Raw genomic sequence first — 22,322 nt, 5'->3', positions numbered from 1 at the left:
ATGTTCACTTCTTTGTTTCACGATTTTATTCTATAACTATCATCCTTTACCACCCCTAATCCTTTCTGCCCTGGATTGAAGCAACTTTAATCCAAATGTCAATCAGGCCAGGCAGGTAATGTAAAGGTGTAATGTTCCAGGGGACCCTGTTCCCCAGCACCAAGGTGCCTGTGCCACTTCCCAAGGCCATGTGGAATGAGGGCTCAGTGTCAGCAGATCTTCAGATTTCCCAAGAGAAGCTGGAAATCCAGATTTGATCAATATTTACATGCTGGAATCAACATAAAATTTTAAATATACTGTTTGGGCCAACACCCCACACGTCACTCCAAACATAGTTGTTGAGTGGGCTTGACCTTTTACAATCCTGCTCTGTGCTGACTTATTCCTCTCTCCCCACCTCTGGGATCATTAGGATACAGTCTAACCTGTCAGCTTTTCTTAAAATATGATGTAAATAGCAAACTTAACACTCCAGGTGTGACCTGTGGTTAGCAGTACTTTAAGACACACGAATACCAGGGTGCCCAAACCAATCACACAGAAAGTGATCTAAACAGTGAAGTAATATGCAACTCACCTTGATCCAGGGATGCTGCAAACTATCTTGAATTGTCATTCTCTTCCTTGAGGGGAGGAGGAGAAAGGAAAAAATGCTGTGACCATAGCAGCAAATACTAAGGTTGTTTTCCTGCTGGCTGGGCCTGCCGAGCAGACACTCTGGAAAATGCAGTTCAGGGAAGAAAGCCAAAAACGACATCGGTCTTTTTGTGATTATTTCACTGTGCCTGTAGGGACTGACTGAGCTAGGGCAGAGGGCCCTGCTTGCATTTTCTGAAGCGCTTCACATGGCATGCTGCCCTTTGGCAGATGAAGCAAGCAGGGTCTGAGAAACGTGGCCCTGTGCATGGAACAGGCACAGAGTCTGGGCTGGCTGAGGCCGTGGCCACCTTTCAGGAACATGGACACTCACTTTGGATCCTTGACCAGAAGTCTTCTTATGAAATCTTTGGCTAGGGCACTGGTATTACTGAAGTATTCATCCTCAAATTCATAGTTGACAGCGGACACATTTGCTAACGTTTCTTGCTTAGTGTCTCCAAGAAATGGGGAAGCCCCACTCAGGCTGTTAAAAATAAAGTTGGGCACAGAACATTAATGATGACCCCTTGGTGTTGTCATTTTGCTCCTATAACATCTGGAATAAGATTATAATCTGGTGCTTGAATAATCACTTGAGAGTTTGATTCTATTTCATAGGGCTTTAACTGTCAGGACCAAAAGCTTCAGCTTCGTGCAAAAGGATTCACTTAACAAGTTAATTTGGAACAGCATCTGGTAGTTTACAGGAAACCTGTTTTCTCGGCAGTGATGGACAGCTATGCTTTCTTTCAGTGATTATGCTACAGTTTCTGATGACTCATTTCAAATTAGGAGAACACGTTTAATTAGTATAAACTAAACATGTTTTGGGGGTGTAAAATGAATATGTTTACATCAAAAGCATGCATAAGCTGAAGAGATCAACACAGCACATTTAATGGTTAATTAAACCTATGGTCTCATAGAAGAGAAGAGAGTATGAGTTGTGAATTCTGGTACTTACAGGATATAGGTTATTACCCCGATACTCCTAAAAACAACACAAAACAAACAAAAGAACACATCAGGAGAATAGTCAAATAAATCAGAAAGAAAACAACACCAAGGACATACTCCTTACCACATATCTGCCTCAAGACCAAGAGGTTCATAGTTGACTATCTCAGGAGCTAAGAGGAAACAAACACTCATTTAGCTTGGGAGGAAGCAAATTAACCAATTCTATCTTCATGCAACAACCAGGAACATGGAACGGGGAAAGAATCTTCCAGCAGGGGAGGTTTGCCAGAATAATGCTCATGAGATGTAAATGACCACAGGAGCAAAGGAACTTACCGACAAACTCTGGAGTCCCAAATATGTTTTTAAATTCATTTCCAAAGTCAATTTTATGGGCCAACCCAAAGTCAATGATCTTGATCCGAGGTTTGGGGACATTTCTATCCAAAAGCATTATGTTCTCAGGCTTGAAAAAAGAGAGAAATAAAAAGCTATGATATGTTATGCTGAGGACAAGATGGCGGAACAGTTCTTCTCTTCCCACCCCCAAAAGGAAAAAAAAAAAAAAAGGGCAAAAATTAGGGAAGAAAGGATAGTTGAAAGAGTATACCAGGAAAAGAGTATACCAGGGTGGTTGAAAGAGTACACCAGGAAAGAGAATACACAGAACCATTTTCCTAAGGTTCTGTGTTCACCAATGAGAGGAGGGGCAGAGACAAAACATTGTGAAGAAAATGTCAGTGTATCTTTTTTTTTTTTTTTTTTGAGACGGAGTCTCACAGTGTCTCCCAGGCTGGAGTGCAGTGGCGCGATCTCGGCTCACTGCAAGCTCCGCCCCCCGGGTTCACGCCATTCTCCCGCCTCAGCCTCCCAAGTAGCTGGGACTACAGGCGCCCGCTACCGCGCCCGGCTAGTTTTTTTTGTATTTTTAGTAGAGACGGGGTTTCACCATGTTAGCCAGGATAGTCTCGATCTCCTGACCTTGTGATCCACCCGCCTCGGCCTCCCAAAGTGCTGGGATTACAGGCTTGAGCCACCGCGCCCGGCCATGTCAGTGTATCTTTAAAACATTTTAATTAAACGTATGTAGAGGTGATGTCTTAACTCTAATGACGAGAAAAAATCTGCAAGCCAGCTTTGTACAGAATTCATAGGGTATATCTTCTTATTTCAAGAAGGAAATACATGTCTTGCTCTAGGTTCTCCCTGAAGCAGGCCTGAGACAAGGAGGGGACACCAGGAAACACTTGGTAGGGGAAGGAGATACAGGAAACAGAAGGAAGCTGCTACGAAGCGTCCTATCAAGGTGGGGGTAACTAGGGGAATGGGAGACGAAAAGCAGAACTCAGTGTTATTCCAATTGTAGCATGAGGGAGCCGGGGTCTTTATCCACCACCTCTCCATCCTCCACGGCTGACAGCTGCTTCTGTGGAAATTTTTCTTTTGCATTTCCAGCTCCCAGGGCCACAAACAAGATGCCAGGAAGAGTCACAGGTACTTGCAGCAAGCCCTCTTTTAGGTTGTATATGAGTGTGTGTCTTTTCACATGTTTGTGGGGCCAGGGGGGACATGAACGGGACACTGACAGCTCTGCTACAAAAAGAATGGGGACAATCCTCCCTCCTCTGAAATCCTGTCCCAGCCCTATGGGTCTGAATCATCTCCTCCGAAGGAGCACACACTGCTTTATCAGACCACTTCTCGCTGCCTTGAACTGGAGCTTCTCACCATTGCCACTTCCTATTGCTCCTGTTGTGTCTTCCCTTCCCAAAGAGACCACACCTCTGTCATGGCTGGGAGGACGGCTCACATCCTCTTTCATCTCCAACTACGTTCTGCATCCAGCCAGGCAAATGCCCCAATTAGCCAATCTGAGTTTGGTTTGCTTGATTATTGGTGATAGAGTCAGGCCACAAGCCTTTGCATCACTCAACACATTTTCTATCTTAACATGCCCAGAGCCACAGAAGGAACCAGTGCCAGTCACGGGCTGCTGGCTAATGTCCCAGTAGCCAAGAGCATCCCCCTTACTAAAAAACCTGGCTCCTAAGACCCCTTGTATTCTTTACCAAGAATTCCAGAATGTAATCAATTATCATTAAGCCTCTATCCCACAGAAAGGTTTGCCATCCCAGTGGGAGGCATGTATTCTATGCTTGCTGATTTGTATTGATAATTCTGTTTGTTAAACTGATACAGGAAAAATAATGTAACTCTTTCAGATGCCTCAATTTTTCTTAGCAGAGAAACAACCAAGGCTGTGATCTGCACAAGCTTCTATCTGGCTTATACTTTGAAACGTACCTTAAGATCAAAGTGGGCGATTTGAAGGGAGTGCAGGTAGTAAACACCATTAAGAATTTGTTTGAGAAATTCAGTTGCTTCCTCTTCAGTTAAAGATTCCTTTTCAGCTAAGAAGTCAAACAGCTCGCCACCTGCAACGCTGAGAACCGGGAAGCAGAGGTTATTGGTGACAATTCTGTTTCACACTGATTCCTTCTCTTATAGACTACTGGTGTGCTCAAACATCAGACAAGAAAACAGCATAAAGACTATGCTGAAACCACCAAGCATGGAGTCCGAATTCTCTGTGCAGGTTGTGGACAATTCTGCATTCAGACACATTTGGGCTTGAAGGCACTTGGGAACCATTTTCCTAAGGTTCTGTGTTCACCAATGAGAGGAGGGGCAGAGACGAAACGTTGTGAAGAAAATGTCAGTGTATTTTAAAACATTTTAATTAAATGTATTTAGAGGTGATGTATCAACTCTAATGATAAGAAAAAATCTGCAAGCCAGCTTTGTACAGAATTCATAATGTATATCTTCTTATTTCAATTAGAGAGTACCTGAAAATTTTGTAACCTGCATGTTTAATTAATTCTTTAAAATTCAAATTCACAATATATGGTCTGATAAGAGTTTTTTCCTTTCTTGTTTAGTATTGGTTTGTATGTAAATACTAACACATTTACAACAATCAATTTAGTAGCCGGGAGCGATGGCTTACACCTGTAATGCCAGCACTTTGGGAGGCCAAGGTGGGCGGATCACGAAGTCAAGAGATTGAGACCATCCTGGCCAACACGGAGAAACCCCGTCTCTAGTAAAAATACAAAAAAAAAAATTAGCCGGGCATGGTGGCGCATGCCTATAGTCTCAGCTACTCGGAAGACTGCGGCAGAAGAATTGCTTGAACCCGGGAGGCAGAGGTTGCAGTGAGCTGAGATCGCACCACTGCACTTCAGCCTGGTGACAGAGAGAGACTGTCTCAAAAAAAAAAAAAAATTTACAAAAAAAAGCAAAATGTATGTGGTTGGTTGTGGATTTATTTAGTTTGTTTCTCTGTCCAGACTGTAAGTGGGTGGAGCGGAGTGGTTGGCACCTCCCACCCCAGCTATTGGCTACTGCTGTATGCCCCACTCCCTGCACAGAGCCAGGCACACAGCAAGCACTCAAAACTTCATCAGGTGGATGGATGAACAAGCTCTCCTAAAAACTCCACGGTAGCGATGAATGGCAAATAACAGGGAAGTTTTAATAAGAGTTTTTATAAGTTAATCTTTATCAAGTTTAACCATATATTCACAACATAATAATTAAGTGCAATTATGCACAAACTGCTGTATTCATTATCTTTCTTAGGGCAACAGCACTCCCTAAACATTATACCTTCTGCATCTACATCCATTCAGAGTAAGAAAATTGGTGCTCGTAAGATCAGATAAGAATGACAAAAAAGCTGTTTTCTTGAAAGTTTCAGATCCCACACGCCTTCACCCTCCAGGTCGGTGTTTTCTTTAGCATGGTCTAGAGTCTGTGGGCATCAGAATTGTTTGAGGATGCTTTAAAAATGAAGATTCTGAGTCTCACTTTCAATCCGCTGTGGGAGGGCTTCCAAGAATGGTGAAACTTCTTGGAAACTCAGCATTTTTAACAAGCACCTGAAAAACTGAGACCATTTTCCCATGTCTGAATTCCACGGTCCTGCTGTCAGGCCTCCCAGTGGTTTATGGGGACGATGGAGTGACTCTCCTACCCCAGGGGCCTGGCAGAGGTAGCTGCACCCTCCTGTGAACAGTCCACAAGCCTCCCCTATTCCCCAGGGGACACAGCAGAGCCTGGGCCCAGCCAGGACGCCCAGGAGTCCAAGTGAAAGGTGTCCTGCATGGACCCAGTCTCAGGAGTGGCTTTGCTCTCCTCCTGACCCCTCCTGCACTCCCTGCACTCCCCACCTTGCTCCTGGGAGATGCAGTCTGCCCCACCCTCTCCCCTCCCAGGTGCCCTTGGCCTCACAGCCCCCCCATTGTCTCCCCAGGGAACAAGGCAAGGCCTCCCGCTTCTCACTTTTTCATCTTATTCTTAAACAGCAGGGGGAGAGAAAATCCTTCAACTATACGGGGGGAAAAAGAAAAAGTGGGACACTGTGAACCAACCCAACCCGAAGAAAGCTCTCCCATCACCCCTGGGTCTCCAGCCCTGGCTTCTGTGCTCTCTGTCGCCCTGCACCACTGGGGCTGACTCAGGCACCGCGGCCACGTGGAGTGGAGAAGTCAAGTGCCTGCATCCACTGCAAGTAACTTCTGCCACGCGCTCACCCTGAAACCCGGAAGGTTACCCCTTCTCTTGAGCCTCATTTCCCCAGAGGAGTCATAAGACCTCTTCCCTTGAAGGTTATGAGGATGAAAGGTAATAGACACGTGTAACTGGCAAGGCTGGCCCGTGGGTAAGGTCCAGCTTGTGGGAACAAGTGTTGTTATAAAGAAGGCCACTGTCACCCCTGTAGCATACCACTGCTTCCTCCAGGATCCAATACAAAAGCCCCTTCCTGGCCGCTCCTCCTTCTTAAACTGGCCCATTGGTTAAGCCTAACTGTGCTTCCCAGGAAGAAGGTGAGGGGAAGGAAGTCAAACTTCTGCTGTGAATGTGGTGCCCAGCCACCAGCTTTCTCTCTGTGGTCCTCTTCAGGGCCTCCCAAACCCTCACTCACACCCTGCTTGTGTTGTCATAGAGTATGGAGATGCATTTTTCAGACAATGAGAAACATCTGGAGTTTGGCTGCCTGGTTGGGGTGAATCTTCCAGCACCCACACAGCTGGCGCAGCCTGCTGGCCCTGAGTCCTTCCCGGGGGCTCCACTGTCCAGCCTTCTGGCAACCCCATGCTGCCCCGGCCTCAGGCTTTGCCCGCTCTTCTTTGGCCGGCTTTCTCTCCCTCCCTGCCGACCTAAGCTTTCTTCAGATCCACGATCTCCTTCTCCTGCCGGCTCTGTCTTCTGTGAGGCAGGATGGTAAAAACGAGGGGACCGTGGTTCAAATCCTGCCAGGGCCTCCAACCTCGCTGAGCCTCAGACTCCCCTTCTATAAAATAAAGGGTAAAACATCATAGCTTACGGAGTCGTCCTGAGGTTCCAGGACATGCAGAGACCCTTCTCAATCAATGCTGCTGTCTTTTTTCCCAGGTGGCTTCAAACCAGAAGGCCTCCCATGGCGGCAGGCGTGTGCGGGGGAGGGCTTAACAGCAGGCTCTTTGGGGTTGGGGTGGGCAGGGCCCATTCCTGAGGTGTCACATTCCCACCATGGCTGTCTCAGGCTCCCCACGTGATATCAGGGACCGTGGAGTTGGGGAGGGACGGGCACTGTAGCTGTGACCTGGGTGAGCGGGGATTGACGCAGAACTGCCGAGCAGCCACCTGGCCTGCCATGACGTTCCACATTTTTCCGAAGACGATCTGATGGCATCTCATCCTCGTGCTCATCTGCACCGTGATTGTGCCATCCTCCCTTAGGCAGTGGGCGGAATCTGTGCCTCCACCTCTTGAATCTGGGCAGGCCCCGTGACCACTTTGACCAATGGCACAAGTGATTCTGCCAATCCTGCTGTGGTTTTTCTGGGACTGGGGGCCTCCAGGTCCCACCTCCTGAAGCCCTCAGGTAAGATGCAAGAAGTATGATGATGCCAAACCACTGTGCCATGTGGAGAAACCCAGGAAGAAGAGATGTCCTTGGAGAACAAGGCCAAGGAGACTTGAGCAAGGAAGGCACCTTGGAAGGGGACCCTCCAGCCCAGCCGAGGCCACAGAGAACAGAGACTGTCCATTCAGCGACTGAGCGATGAGGGAACATCACAGGGCCTGCCACACTTCTATCAAGGGCAGATCCCAAACATTTTAGGCTTTGCCGGCCTTGGAGTCTGTCCCAACTACTCAACTCTGCTAATGTATCATGAAAGCAGCCACAGATGACATGACATGATGGGTGTGGCTGTGTTCCAATAAAACTTCAGTTAAAAAATAGGTCGCAACCTGGGTTTGGCCTATAGGCCATAACTTGCCGACCCCTGATATAAAGACTAGGTCATCTCAGCCCAACCTGGGGTAACTCTCAAGGGTCATTCTGGCCCCAGAACTCCCTGTTGGCCAACTGGGGCTGCCACTGAATGCACTCCTGCTCCCTTCTCTTCCTCTCCAAATCTTGATCCTAAAGTTCTTAATAAACACCATGCACACTTTTCTCCATCTCAGAGTCTGCTTCCCAGGGAACCCAACCTACACCCCCACTGGGTCTGGAGTAGTTTTTTTACACAGTCAGAGAAGGTTGGAACATGGGCTTGTTTACTAGGCTCAGTCAACAGAAATCAGGCTTGCCCTTCTCTGGCCTGGTCATCTCGTGCCTTATTCAGTATTTGTGTCCTCAGAAACTCAACTCCACAGGAGTAAGGACAGTGAATAACCCTAGAACCCCAAGAGTTAGGGACCCAGGAGTGCAAAGTGATCGTGCCTGATCAAGACTGGGAGAAGGAGAGCACTAGTTGATCCTCTCAGTTTTCATCATCGACCCTTCTCACAAGTCCCTGTTCAAATCTCAACTTGTTATGAAGCAGTCCATGTCATGGCTTGTCTAGGCAGCCAAGTCCTTCAGTCAGACATTAGAAAGCTTAGGAGAGACCCTATCTCACTAGGTCAGGACTCATCAACTGATGCCCAAAAGGCCCTATGTATTCACTCCATCCCCCATCATCCATACACATATACGTATACTCATCATACACATATACTCATCTTCCTTCATAGCTACGTATGTACATATCCCCTTTCATCCCTACATACTCGTCCCCCTTTATCCCTACATTGCCTTCATTTGTACATATGTACTCATATTCCTTCATCCCTACATATGTACTCAATCTCCTTTATCCCTACATACTGATCAACCTTCATCCCTACATATATACTCATCCTCCTTCATCCCTACATGTATACTCATCTTCCTTTATTTCTATAAATGTACTCATCCTCCTTCATTCCTACATATATATTCATCTTCCTTCATCCTACATATATACTCATCCTCCTTCATCCCTACATATATACTCATCCTTCTCATCTCTAATGTATACTCATCTCCCTTCATTTCTACATATGTACTCATCCTTCATCCCTATGTATATACTGATCACCTTTCATTTCTATATATATATAAACTTATCCTCCTTCATCCCTACATGTATACTCATCTTCCTTCATTTCTACACATGTACTCATCATCCTTCATACCTATATATGTACACAACCTCCTTCATCCCTACATATATACTGATCTTCCTTCATATCTACATATATAACTCATCCTCCTTCATCCCTACATATATACTCATCTTCCTTCATTTCTACATATGTACTCATCCTCCTTCATCCCTACATATATACTGATCACCCTTCATTCCTATATACATACTCATCCTCCTTCATCCCTACATATAACTCATCCTCCTTCATCCCTACATGTATACCCATCTTCCTTCATCCCTACATATATACTGATCACCCTTCATTCCTATATATATATACTCATCACCCTTCATTCTCATATATATATACTCATCCTCCTTCATCCTTACATACACACTCATCTTCCTTCATCCCTACATGTATACCTATCTTCCTTCATTTCTACATATGCACTCATCCTCCTTCATCCCTACATATGTATCCAATCCTCCTTGTCCCTACATGTTTACTCACCTTCCTTCATTTCTACATATGTATGCATCCTCCTTCATTCCTACATATATACTGATCGCCCTTCACTCCTATATATATATACTGATCCTCCTTTATCCCTACATATATACTCATTCTCCTTCATTCTACATACATACTCATACTCTTTCATCTCTACCTACATACCCATCTTCCTTCAGTCCTACATACATACTAATTACCTTTCATCCCTACATATATACTCATCCTCCTTCATCCCTACATACATACTCATCCTCTTTCATCTCTCTATATATACTCATCTTCCTTCATTTCTACATATATACTCATCCTCCTTCATGCCAATTCATGAAGGCAGATGTTTTTGCCATAAACTCTGCTTGTAAAATCCTCAGTAATTAATCAAAATAATTGAAACTAAATGATTTCAGCAAAGGTTTGGGAGCATGATAAGCATTGTTTGGTAATTTGTTTCCTATTTGGCTCCCAAATCTCTGAAGGCAGAAAATGACTTGAGGATTTTTCACGTGCATGCTGAGAATCAGAACTCAAATGCTCACAATGTTGCTGAACAGCAGAATCTGGTTAATAAGGGAATCAGTTAAAAAACCTTGCACTTTTTCTCTTTGTTCCAAATTCCACAATTTGCTTAGGAGAAGGGAGGCTGATGGAAGGAGAGATGAGTAGTCTGTGCAGCAGATTTAGAAAGCAAGTTAACCTCCTTTATTAGGGCTTTGAGTCAGTGTTTTAAATTACGGCTTTATCAGGGAAATCGTGTGAAATGAATACTAATGAACATTTGCTGTTTTCACCAAGAGAACTGGAAAATACAACGGTTCTTTCTCCTCCCACCATGTCTTTTACTATCACCAAATCCTCCCTAAAAGTTGGCATGACAGAAGGTATTTAGGACATGTCACTACATTAAAAACAAAGTGGGCCTTTTGAATAATGCAGGAGAAGGTATTGCAAGATTCCATTTTCTAAATTAACACATTCTGGAGGGTTCCTGACTTTTGCTAGGAATGGCCCAAAATGTAACAAGACTTAATTTGGGACCAGCTCTGGTTATCATTTAAGCTGCAGTGGACCCCTGTCTACATACTAATTACCCCATGAGGCCCATTTCAAGGCAAACATTAGGATTTTTCAGAGTAGAAGAACTCAGGCACCAAGTATGCTCCCCCAGGGCACACCTTCGAGGTGTAGCTCCTAGGTCACAAAGCCCTGGGAGGCAGAGGTGCCAGCTCCAATTCTGGCCTCAAGGGGTGGGTGACTGGAAGAGATGTAAGGAGGTCATATCAGCTCTCTGGACCTCACCTTTGCTCTATATACAATGAGAGGGTTGAGTAACCAGGTTAAGTGGTTCTCTAACCTTAGTGCACACAACAATAATTTGGGGAATCTTTTTAATGCAATTTCCTAGTACCTACTTCCTGAGTGAGGCCCCAGAATCTATACTTTAACAAGGCTCTGTTCATCCTGATGCAGAGATGACACACAGATAAGCTCATTTCTCAAGGCCCTTCTAGCTCTGGTATTTTGAGATCCTCTGATCTGTGTGCAGATGTGGCAGAGCCTCGGCTATGTTCCCACTATACTACCTTGTTTCTTGCAGGCCCACAACTAAGGGGCATTTCCCAGCTCCTCGAATCCAGGACTACTTCTAGCCAGTAAAATATGGACCAAAATAGGCTGGGCGTGGTGGCTCACGCCTATAATCCCAAAGTAATCCCAGCACTTTGGGAGGCCAAGGCAGGTGGATCATGAGGTCAGGAGATCGAGACCATCCTGTCTAACACGGTGAAACCCTGTCTCTACTAAAAGTACAAAAAAAAAAAAAAAAATTAGCCGGGCGTGGTGGTGGGTGCCTGTAGTCCCAGCTGCTTGGGAGGCTGAGGCAGGAGAATGGCCTGACTCCAGGAGGTGGAGGTTGCAGTGAGCCGAGATCGTGCCAATGCACTCCAGCCTGGGTGACAGAGTGAGACTCCGTCTCAAAAAAAAAAAAAAAAAAAAAAAAAAAAAAATGACGTGTGCCACTTCAGATGCAGTCCAAAACATCCAATGTGATCCCCCACCCATACTCTCTTCTCTCTCTTTGGCCACCAGAACACAGGTGACCCAGCACAGGACTCCAAGAAGGATCAGGGGGCAGCAGAGACTAGGCAGAAGGAACATGGATCCCTGAGTCACTGCCTGGAGGAGGTCATCAACCTATCCTATCTGCATGAGACTTTGAGCAAGTGAGAGACGAATCCTATTATGTTACCAGATTTTGTGGTTGTCTTCTGTCTGCTTTAAATATAAAACTATTTAATCAGAAGTAATAATGTAATACATTTTATAAATTAAAAGACAGTGACCAATGCAAAGCACAGATCATGCTAACTGTTATGGTTATCTATTGCTGTGTAACAAATCTCCCCAGAATGTTAGGCTTTAACCATGACAATCATATTATGGGTTGGGAATTCAGGAAGAGTTGGCTGGGCAGTTGTGGCTTAGGGGGTGTCATGGGGTTACAATCAGACAATGGCTGAAGCTGAAACGGCAGGGGCACTGGAGCAGCTGGGGGCTGTCTGGGCACCTCTCTCCTTGTAGTCTCATGTCTCTGGGTGGTCTCTCCATCTGAGCTAGTTTGGGCTCCCTCATAGCACACTGGCCTTAAGACAAATGGACCATTCATGGGCAGGTCAGGGTTCCAGAGCAAGTGTGCCAGCAAGCAGGCGGATGCTGCCTCAGAAGTCACACAGCATCAAAAGGGCCTATCCAGACCTGAGGGAAGGGGGATTTAGAATCCAGCTCCTGAAGGAGGATTTCAGGTGTTTGGTCCTACAGATAGGACAGCAAATAACGATGAAGCCATCTTTGAAAAATATAATGTCACACTGACTATGATAGCGGAACTAAAATCTTCAATTTTATTTCATCCTCAATGTATACTTTAACAGGGTTAGGTCCAGGCATGGTGGTTCACACCTGCAAACCCAACACTTTGGGAGGCCAAGGTGGGATTGCTTGAGGCCACAAGTTTGAGACCAGCCTGGGCAACACAGTGGGACTCCCGTCTCTACATAACATTTTAAAAAATATATTCAAATAATAATAATAAAAAAAAGGGTTAGGTATAGGTAGTGTATTAGTTTGCCAGGGCTACACTAACAAAGTAGCACAAATTGGTTGGCTTTAAATGACAGAATTTCTTGCCTCAGTTTTAGAGGTTACAAGTCCAAACTCAAGGGGTCTACAGAGCCACGCTCCCTCTAAAGCTTGGTGGGGAATCCCTTCTGGCCGCTTCCCAGCTTCCGGGGCTTTGCCAGCAATCTCCGTGCTCCTGGGCTTGCAGGTGAGCACTCCTGTCCCCACCTGCACGTGGCGCTTCCCCTGAGTCTCTCCCTGTAGGCTGCCCTCTGCACACGTCTGTGTCTGCATCCACACTCCCCCTTTCTGAGAACACCAATCATATGGGATCAGAGCCCACCCAAGTGCCCTCATTTTAACTTGGTCATGTAACCAATGAGAAGAATGATCTTCTCTTTCCAAAGAAGATCACACATTCTGAGGTCCTGTAGGCTAGGACTTCAACAAAGTTTTTTGTGGGGGAGTATCCAATCTAACCCATAATAAGAAAGAACTCCTCACAAGCTGCAAGCAAAATATTACAGGTTGGCTAAAGCAATTCAGGAAATAAAGGGAAGCAAGGAAAGGGGAAGATAATTAGAATCCACTGAAGTGTTTTCTTAGTCTTGCATTTGGATTCTCCTGTGAAGGAAAGGCTCATGCAGGTACTGCTATAACAATGTTTACATTCAGGTCAGAAAAATACGGGTGAGAAAATATATCTGGGGCTCTCTTTGAGGCATAAGTAATTCCCCAAGCATTTTAAGATGATTCCTCCTTTACCATAACTATCCTGGTGTATATGGCATGAAGGAGTGAGGTGGTCCCAACTACCTCTTGGCTTTGCCTCTAACTAAACCAAGAACTAAAACTCAATGCTCCACCATCATCACTGTGTTGAATGTTCTTTCCTGTTAACTTAGGGGAAGCCTTGAAGGGTGTTCACACGCTCACCTCTCACACTCTAATTTCAGTTCCTTGGGTCGCTGGAGGGCTCTGCTGAATGAAAACTGAAGCTGGGACACAGGAAGGGAAAGAGGGAACACAAGGCATTCCTTTCCGCATGTGTCAAACAGGAGTGAGTTTAAGGTTGGAAATAGATTCAGGGGGTCGGAGACATTTTTTGCTTCTATGCTCTGTTTCCCTCAAATTAAATGAATCTTATCAATGAAGTTCCTAACCTTAAGGCCTCCCCTGAATTAGCCCTACCTTCTTTAAATCCAAAATGCAAGCTGCATCTGAAAATACATGTTCTGTCTGTTTTCACCTCAAATTCAAGTTCAAGTAACAATTTAAAAGGAGCTGCATGGATTCTCATAGAACAGCATGCGTGCCTGGCACTCAAAGTTCATGGGGGAGGGGATCTTTCCTTTTACCCAGGGAGGTTGTGTGAAAGCAGGAAGGAGCCTCCTGAAGGTCCCTAGAACAAACCCCTAGGAGAAGAACATGGCTCAAGGGTTCAGAGGCACCGTAGGCAGAGGCCTGGTTGGCATCGGGATCTGTGTCCTCAGAGAGGTTAAGTTACTTTCAGAGGCACAGTTTCCGTGTCTGTAAAATGAGGATATTAGTTCTACGGTTCTAATGGGATTGATGAAGAGAACATGGCTAGGATATGAGCATCTGGCACATGGCAATGGTGCCAGTATTCCCTGCAGCAATCCTTGGCCTGACCTCCTCACAGCCATAGGAGAGAGAAAGCCTTGAAGCTCCTGTGAGTGTCTCTTGCCCAGGTCCTAGGTTGACAGCGTGGGACTCCGATATGGACCTCATGCAAATGACAGAATAGGGCCTGAACTCCTGTGGTTGACAGTAGGGTTTTGCTGAAACAGATGGACATTTCTGGGGCCAAAAATCTGGGGAAGAGGTTGGCTCTTAGACACGAAACAGGAAAGCTGGAAGGTGGGCCACGGTTACATGGGAGAGGGAACACTCTGTCTGCATCTTTCCTTTAGGTCTAGACACAGTGGAGTTTAGACAATCCTGAGAACAGCCAGGGGGGCAAGGGGAGAGAGAGCAAGCAGAGCGGGTGGGTGGCCAGGCTGAGCAGGGAGGAGGTGTTGGCCATTCCAAGCTTGGCACAAGAACCCTGAGATTTATAAGCAACGCCGCCTACTTACTGTGACTCTATTTTCCCCCTGTCATTCTCAGCTCTCAGTAAAGTCTTATTTAAAATTCTTCAGTTGTCCCAGCTGTGCAACAATAAATTAAGCAAAAACCATTTTCCTGCCTAGGCGAGTGTCAAGGGGACCTGAGGCCAGGATGGAAGTCATAGACATGATGAGAGAGGACCCTCAGGAGCAAGGTCAACCTCATGGGCTGAGGCAACCACACCCAGACACCCCTCTCCATGTGGGCGCCTCCCCACAGCCAACCTACTGGGGCTGAACTTGCTGAGGAAGATGGTAGGTTCCTTCACAGCCACAGTTCTGTTTGGAAAGAACTGAATTTTGGCTTGGTCTCTTACAAATATACTGACCTTTAGAAAAAGTTAAACCTCCATCTATAAAACTGAAGCTGCTTCTGAACATCTCCCCTCCTCCCCAATACTGGCCCTCCCCCTCCCTACCTCCCCAAAAGCATGCACTGTCATGAGTATGGTGGATAGCCCTCCAGAACTTTTTATATGAAAAGTCTATGCACCATATGGCATTGTTTTATTTACATTTTAAGAACATAAATGACAACAGAGTCTATGCATCCATCTGCAATTTGCTATTCCACCTCAGCAATACCCATTGCTATCGATCTCTTGCATCCTTGTCATTGTAGCCTAATGTTCACCCGAAGGTCCACATAAGAGTTTATTTGGTCATTCCCTAACTGAAGGTCTTTATGTTCATTCCAAATTTTCACTATCACAAACTAGAAGGCAATGGTTCCCTGTGCACCTGACTACTCCGAGGATGTGACAGGTTTTCTAGGCTCCAGGATATCTAGTTCACTTTGGAATTTCTGGGTCAAGGTAATGCTCAGTTGCAGGCTGTGCTGCATAACCTTATATTCCTCCAGCAGCAGTTCATGAAGTTGCTTTGGCTTCATGTCCTCACTTGCTTGGATTTTTTTTTTTTTTTTTTTTTTAAAGAGACAGAGTTTTCCTCTTGTTGCCCAGGCTGGAGTGCAGTGGTATGATCTTGGCTCACTGCAACCTCCACCTTTCGGGTTCAAGTGATTCTCCTGCCTCAGCCTCCTGAGTAGCTGGGATTACAGGTGTGTACCGCCACACCCAGCTAATTTTAGTGTTTAGTAGAGACAGGGTTTCACCATATTGGTCAGGCTGATCTCAAACTCCTGACCTCAGGTGATCCACCCACCTTGGCCTCCCAAAGTGCTGGGATTACAGGCATAAGTCACCACGTCCGGCCCTTGCATAGTATTATTTTTGCCAGTTGAATAAGTGGAAAACATGAACCAATGTTTTATCATACACTTCCCTGCTTAGTAGCAAGATTGGTCATCTTTCATGTTTAGTAGCTGTTTGTACTTGAGTGGGTATAAACTGTGCGTCCACATCCTTTGCCCATTTTCTCACTGAACCATCATAGTCATTAACTTTAATTGACTGATGGGTGCTCCATACATATTCTGGATACTGCGTCTTGATCTCACGTATTCGAAATGTTTTCTCTCAATCTGTTATTCGCCTTCTAACTTTGCTTAAAGTGATGTTTTGTTAAACAGATGTTTTAAATTTGAATGCAGTCAAACTTATCAATCTGTTTGCAGAAATCAAGATTTTCTAAACTAAATGTGAGAACAATAAACTAGCATGTGGAATTTAGCGGCTGTGTGGCCCAGGGCAAAGTACTTAATCTTTCTGGGCTTGTGGATGTTAACCATGGCTGCCTGTGGCCCCAGAGCAGCAGATGGCATCTCAGAGAAGTCTTCTCCAACACTACTATCCCTCCCCAAGACCCTGCAAGTCTCTGCACTGGGAGCTACTCGAGAGCAGTGTTACATACTGATGATCACCTGAGCCCATCACACCGGAAGCTGGAGCTCCCGAGAGCTGACCGTGTGCATCTCCTCCCGACTCCGCATTTAGTGCTGCTATGCTGGCAGCTGGAGACTGGCCATGTGGGAGCATTTATACCACAGAAATAGGCAAACATTACCAACCAGGGCTCTCTCCCCTGGGGAGCCTGTTCTTAGAGCTTTACCAGCACACCACCGACCTATAGTGTCCAAGGCACAGCATCTGCCTGCATGGCCTTCAGCTGAATGCTGCTGTCCCTGCTGATGGACAACTCCAGTTAGAAAATTCTTTCTTCTAGTGACCCGAGATCTACCTCTGGTCACATAGGTGCTGGTTCTGCCTTCTGGGACAGTGATTAACAAGCTGTTTCTGTGAGAGGCTTGCTGGGCCATACACTCTCTCTCTTGCATCTGTTCAACTGTGCTATGTATTCTATTTTGCTTTCATCCTTCCACCATTTGAAAACGTAAAAACATTTTCATTTTCTTCTTAAGGACTGCACATATGCAGGTGACAGTCTCAGGCCCACCGGCTGTAGTTTGTCAACTACTCAAGAACAATGGAGGTCACAGAACACCAGCTGTGCTGTGACCTGCACAGTCAGCCTCCCACATCCGAAGATGGTTACGATATGCTCCCTGGGTGTTCTCTTCCCAAGCCTAGGGTCCTGCCAGTGTTGCTCTTAAAGTCAATTCCAAATAAAGGTGATTTAGTAATGCTTAGAGAATCCACTTCACTGGGCCTCTGGAGCTGCGGTGGGCATTGATGCTGCAGGTACAGTTGATGGCAAAAAGTGGATACAGAAAGCTGACCCGAGGTCAGTCAGGTGCTCTGGCCAACTCAGGAGTGTCACGGGATCTGGAAGAAAGCAGGGGACAGGGGTCCTGTCCACTTGCTGACTGAGTAACCCAGGGGAAGACACTTAACCTTTCTGCACCTCTGGTAGAATAAAGATGGCTGTAAACCCTTTGGCACTACCCATTGAGAGCTGTGGTTTCTTTTGCTGCATCGCCTCGAATCTGAGCAAGCCCTGTGTCTGCTCGACCAATAGAATCTGAAAGAAGTGATGCTGTGTCAGTTTCCAGGCCCAGGTCTTAAGAGACTGGCAACTTCCATGTCCCGTTTTGGAGGACCTGCCCTTAGGTCTCAGCTGCCATGCTGTGGGAGAGCCCAACTAGCACCGTGGAGGAGCACAGGTGGAGTGGAACCAACAGCCCTGACTGAACTCGCGGCTGACAGCCAGCACTACCTTGTCAGTCATGTGAGAGGACATCTTGGAAGGGGGTCCCCTCTGAATGATCTGCAGCATGTCAGGGGCCATCTAAGTAGGAAATCCTCTAGCCCCAGGCATCCGCTCCAGCTGTGGCTGCAAGGAGTAGGGAAAAGCTGTCCCTGCTGAGCCTTGTCCTAATTTCAGATTTGTGATCAAAACAAATGACTGTGGCCACTTCACATCAAGAAGCTTTGAAGTGCTTTCTTTTGTAGCAATAGAATCTCAGAACCCTGCCTCCTTGGGCTTTTGTGAGGATTAAATGACACGATGTATATAATATACCCTGCATATAAAAAGTGCTCAGTGAATGGCAATTATCAGCATCTGGAAAAAATAAAGCTGCTTGAGTTCCCCTCCCAGTCCAGGAACAAAGTGTTACCTCCTATCTGAGGGGTTTTGCTCCTCAGGCCCAGCTTTCTACAGAGGTGGATGTTTTTTCACCGTCTCTACATTAAATGAGATCAAATGAAAGGCGCTTATGAGCAAGAGCATGGCACACAGTCCTTGTGCGGGAAATGTTAGCTTGATCCCCTGCACAATCTCTTCCTCTCAGGAACCCAGAACCTTTCATAAAAACCATCTTGTCTTACACCTCCACCCCCAACCCACCCTCTAGCCCATAGTGTCGCCACTGCACCCGGTCCCCAATGTCTCCTAAAACTAACAGGCAATTTTATTCCAGTTCCTTTGTGTCCTGCTTGATCATGGGGACAGTCACTACCAGCACAGAAAACCTTATGTTTCAGGGATGTGTGCCTCATACATGAGGGACCAAATCTGTTAGCTATGCCAACTGTGCCAAGAAAAGAAAGATCCACATTTGGAAATACTTTGGGATCCCCAAAACGTCTCTAGCCTCAAAAACGTGGTCTTCCAAAGGCATGAAAGACTAATCTGTGAAGCTGCACTAAGGTCCAGCCTGTGTGGAAAAGGAAGATTTTTAAGGTAATCACTTTCATTCATAAATGAAAAAAGCAAAACCGTGACTTTCTTTCAGCATCCAAGATGGAAACAGAATGCTGGATTGGTGAAAAGAAAATGCACCATGATTTATTAACACCAGCAGGCCCGGGAAGACGTGGGGCCAGACCTCTTTACTCAGCTGTTAAGAAGGTGGAAGTCATTACCAGCACAGCATAATACACAATTGTGTTTTCAAGTCCTACTGGGCCCCTTATATGATTACCCAACCCACTGACTCAAATGATGGCATGCTCAAATTCAGGGCCAAATGATCGAGTGGCAGTTTGCTGAGGCGTAGATTTTCAAACAGGAGGCTGCAGTTCTCAGCTTGACATGGAATTTTTTTAAAGTCCTATTATTTATTTATTTTTTTGAGAGATGGAGTCTCACTCTGCTGCCCACGCTGGGGTGCAGTGGTGCAATCTCGACTCACTGCAACCTCCGCCTCTCGGGTTCTAGCAATTCTCCTGCCTCAACCTCCCGAGTAGCTGGGACTACAGGTGCGCCCCACCACGCCTGGCTAATTTTTTGTATTTTAGTAGGGACGGGGTTTCACCATGTTGCCCAGGCTGGTCTCAAACCCCTGAACTCAGGCAATCCACCTGCCTTGGCCTCCCAAAGTGTTAGGATTACAGGCGTGAGCCACAGCGCCCAGCTTACTTTTTTCTTAAATTGAGGAAGCATTATGTGGAATATAAGGAGGCATTTATAAAACAAGCCAACAAACCAAAAACAATCTTTTTTTCTCTCTTCCCCTTTCAGGGAAGAGAATCTACCTTCCTTCTACCCACTGAATATATCAAAATGACTGGAGTTCTTGAAAACGTGCTCTTGGTTCAGAGACTTGGTTTGTAAGAGACAACCTTCAGGAGAGGACAACCTTGAGTGCTGTTTTGTGAGGTACCAGAGCCTGCTGCTCAGGCAGCAGGGTGACACTCACACCCTGCAGGGTGTCTGGTGTAGGAGGTTGTCACACCTACGAAGGATTCACAGAAACCACAGCCTCCTACCCCAGCACTGGGCATTGGCTCAGGTTCTGATTCTCTGCTTGCATGTTTGTTTCCACAGGGGATAGGGAGCGAGGGGGCACGGGAAAGAGAAATGGATGGGGGAGGTACCATAAAAATACTCCAAAGAGATGAAATCAGAATTTGTTAAAGTTCCCAGAGACCTCTTAGAAATGAAAATGGTGGAGGCCATCAACTCAGAGAAATTAAAAAAAAAAAAAGTGCAAGTCAGCAAGCATGAAAGCCATTCTAGAACGGTGGTCTATGTGCACCCCAAGTCATTCCATGAGTCCAAAGGATGCCCTTGAAGAGAGGTGGTAATGTGTGAAAAAGGGCTCTGAGGTTGCCGAGGCTGTACCGAGCCCAGCTTGGTATGATGTGGGGGAACTGCAGATTGCCGGATTGGTGATGAGAGGCTGAGGGTCTAGAGTGACCCAGGCCACGGTTCTAACAGGCAGGAGAGGGTAGAGAGGGTTGCTCAACAGTGTCCACTTGAGGTGAAATTAAAAACGAATTCAGATGAGAAACTCTTAGCATGAGAAAAAAAAGCCCAGAGTCAGAGTGAATCCTTAGTTGCCTGCATCAGGAATGCAATGGATTTCAAACCCAAAGCAAGAGGCAGACCCCCTAATGCTCAACATCCAAAGAACTGCAGACCACAGACCACAGACCACCCTGAGCTCTAGATTTCAAGAGAAACACAGAGTCTGGCAAATACTCAGAAAATGGTACACCAACAACGGGAGTGATACACACAAGGAAGATGAAGACTCTTTCCTTAATGGGAAGGTCAGGGAGGCCGGGAGATGTGGAATGCTTACTGCAGATGGCTCCAGGAACGCAGGGAATCTGCACTAGGTGGTGCAGGTAGGCAGCCCACCAGCCTCTGGGCATGGAGTCGCCCAGTGCAAAGGCCGAGTCTGAGAACTGGGTCGCTGTGAATGGGATGTGGGTGTGTAGAGGCACAGGCCTCTCCCCACACCTTCGGGTGTTGCATGCGGCCCTGGGGTATGCGGCTGGACCTTCCGGGTGATCATCTACAGCCACAGACAACCTCAGCCATTTACCCCAGTGCTCAAAGTAAGTGGGCATGACCAATGCATGTTGTCCCAGGGGAGGAAAGGGAGGGAATCCTTGCTCCAGGCAATACTTGGAGGAGGGAGGGTAGAAAGTGCCTGAGAGACAAACTATAGCATCCTCCAGTGGGCACATGGAGATTCCTGGGCTGGAACTAAAGAAAGTGCTCAGGCACACAGAAACAAGACACTCAACAGCCAGAGTGGCCGCAGCACATGCCAAGTCTCTGGTTGCTTTAATGGCTTCAGCCCAGGCTTTGGAGACCCACAGAAATAATTAGGCCAATCAAAAGTGGGGCAAACGGAAAAGCAGGGGCTGCCAGGCATCTCTTCAGCCTGGGTAATTACAACTGGCACTAGAACAAAAGGCCGGCCGGAGTAAACCAAGCAGGGACAGCTGTAGATGGGGTTTTTCTCCAAAATCAATCTGCCTGGGCTAGTTGAAAACAAGGGAAGGCTATTATCCGGGGAAACACAGACCACCAACTCCTCCACCACTACCTCTTCCTCCTCCTCCCTATCCTCCTCCTGGTCCCCCTACTCCCCCTACTCCTTCTCTTTCTCCTCCTTGACTGGGCTTAATTCTCCCTGCCCTTTCATGACCTGGAAATCCCAGGACAAGACGACCAGCCCATCAGAGGCACACAGCTGATCTGAAGGATGTGCTGCCTGTTCTTTAGCCACCTCAAGACGTGGACAGCTGCAATTTTAACAGGCATAGAGCAGAGCGATTCTTCCCTCAGTCCGAGGAGGGGGAAGAAGGGTTTGAGGATGAGGAAGCGATGGAAAATGGGAAAGATCTGGAATTCACTCAGCAGGTGGTAAGGCTGTCACTTGTTTTCTATCCCACTTTCCCTCTCTGAGCTCTAAAAAACCTGGCCCTGAGAGGAGACGGAATCAGAGCCCAAGGAGGGGCAAGAGCAAGGGTCTCCACCACCCACCTGGGAGTAGGTGGCCTGAAACCTCGCTCTGCCGAAAGCACGGGCTAAGAGCAGAGATCTGCCCCCACCAGAGGCCTCTAAGGAAGGGCAGATGAGGTTCGGATCTCCCTTTCAATAGCATCGTCTGTCTGGGCCCATGCATGCCAGGGTGAGAGCGGGGTGAGTGCCATGGAAGATGCTGTAATGGGTAAAGGAGACTTAAGATTGTCTGAAGAGCTCATATTCTGAAGAGCTCATTGGCTTTCTTTCCTTCTTTGCAGAAATGTGCACTGGCACCTGTTTCGTGACGGGCATGACTCTACCAGATGACAACGACAATCAGCAGCATTACTTTCAACTGCCCACCTTTGATTGTCATCGGCTTCT

At 46.5% G+C, this 22,322-nt stretch overlaps 1 protein-coding gene across 7 annotated transcripts in view; it reads right to left on the bottom strand.

The window, feature by feature from the left end:
• Positions 1-22,322, bottom strand: part of DAPK1 (death associated protein kinase 1) — a 210,461-nt gene that overhangs the window by 66,769 nt on the left and 121,370 nt on the right. For 6 of the 7 annotated variants that reach the window (XM_025358798.1, XM_025358796.1, XM_025358800.1 and 3 more), the window contains exons 4-9: positions 3,907-4,045; positions 1,939-2,068; positions 1,724-1,772; positions 1,607-1,633; positions 974-1,126; positions 581-626 (exon numbers count right to left, since the gene is read on the bottom strand). In XM_025358798.1, the coding sequence (XP_025214583.1) occupies positions 581-626; positions 974-1,126; positions 1,607-1,633; positions 1,724-1,772; positions 1,939-2,068; positions 3,907-4,045 (544 nt within the window). The remainder of the gene's footprint in view (positions 1-580; positions 627-973; positions 1,127-1,606; positions 1,634-1,723; positions 1,773-1,938; positions 2,069-3,906; positions 4,046-22,322) is intronic. The other variant, XM_025358802.1, reaches the window with a different exon arrangement.

Source organism: Theropithecus gelada, chromosome 15, assembly GCF_003255815.1.
Source record: "Theropithecus gelada isolate Dixy chromosome 15, Tgel_1.0, whole genome shotgun sequence".
Lineage (NCBI taxonomy): Eukaryota > Metazoa > Chordata > Mammalia > Primates > Cercopithecidae > Theropithecus > Theropithecus gelada.
This window is presented reverse-complemented; position numbering and strand designations above follow the sequence as displayed.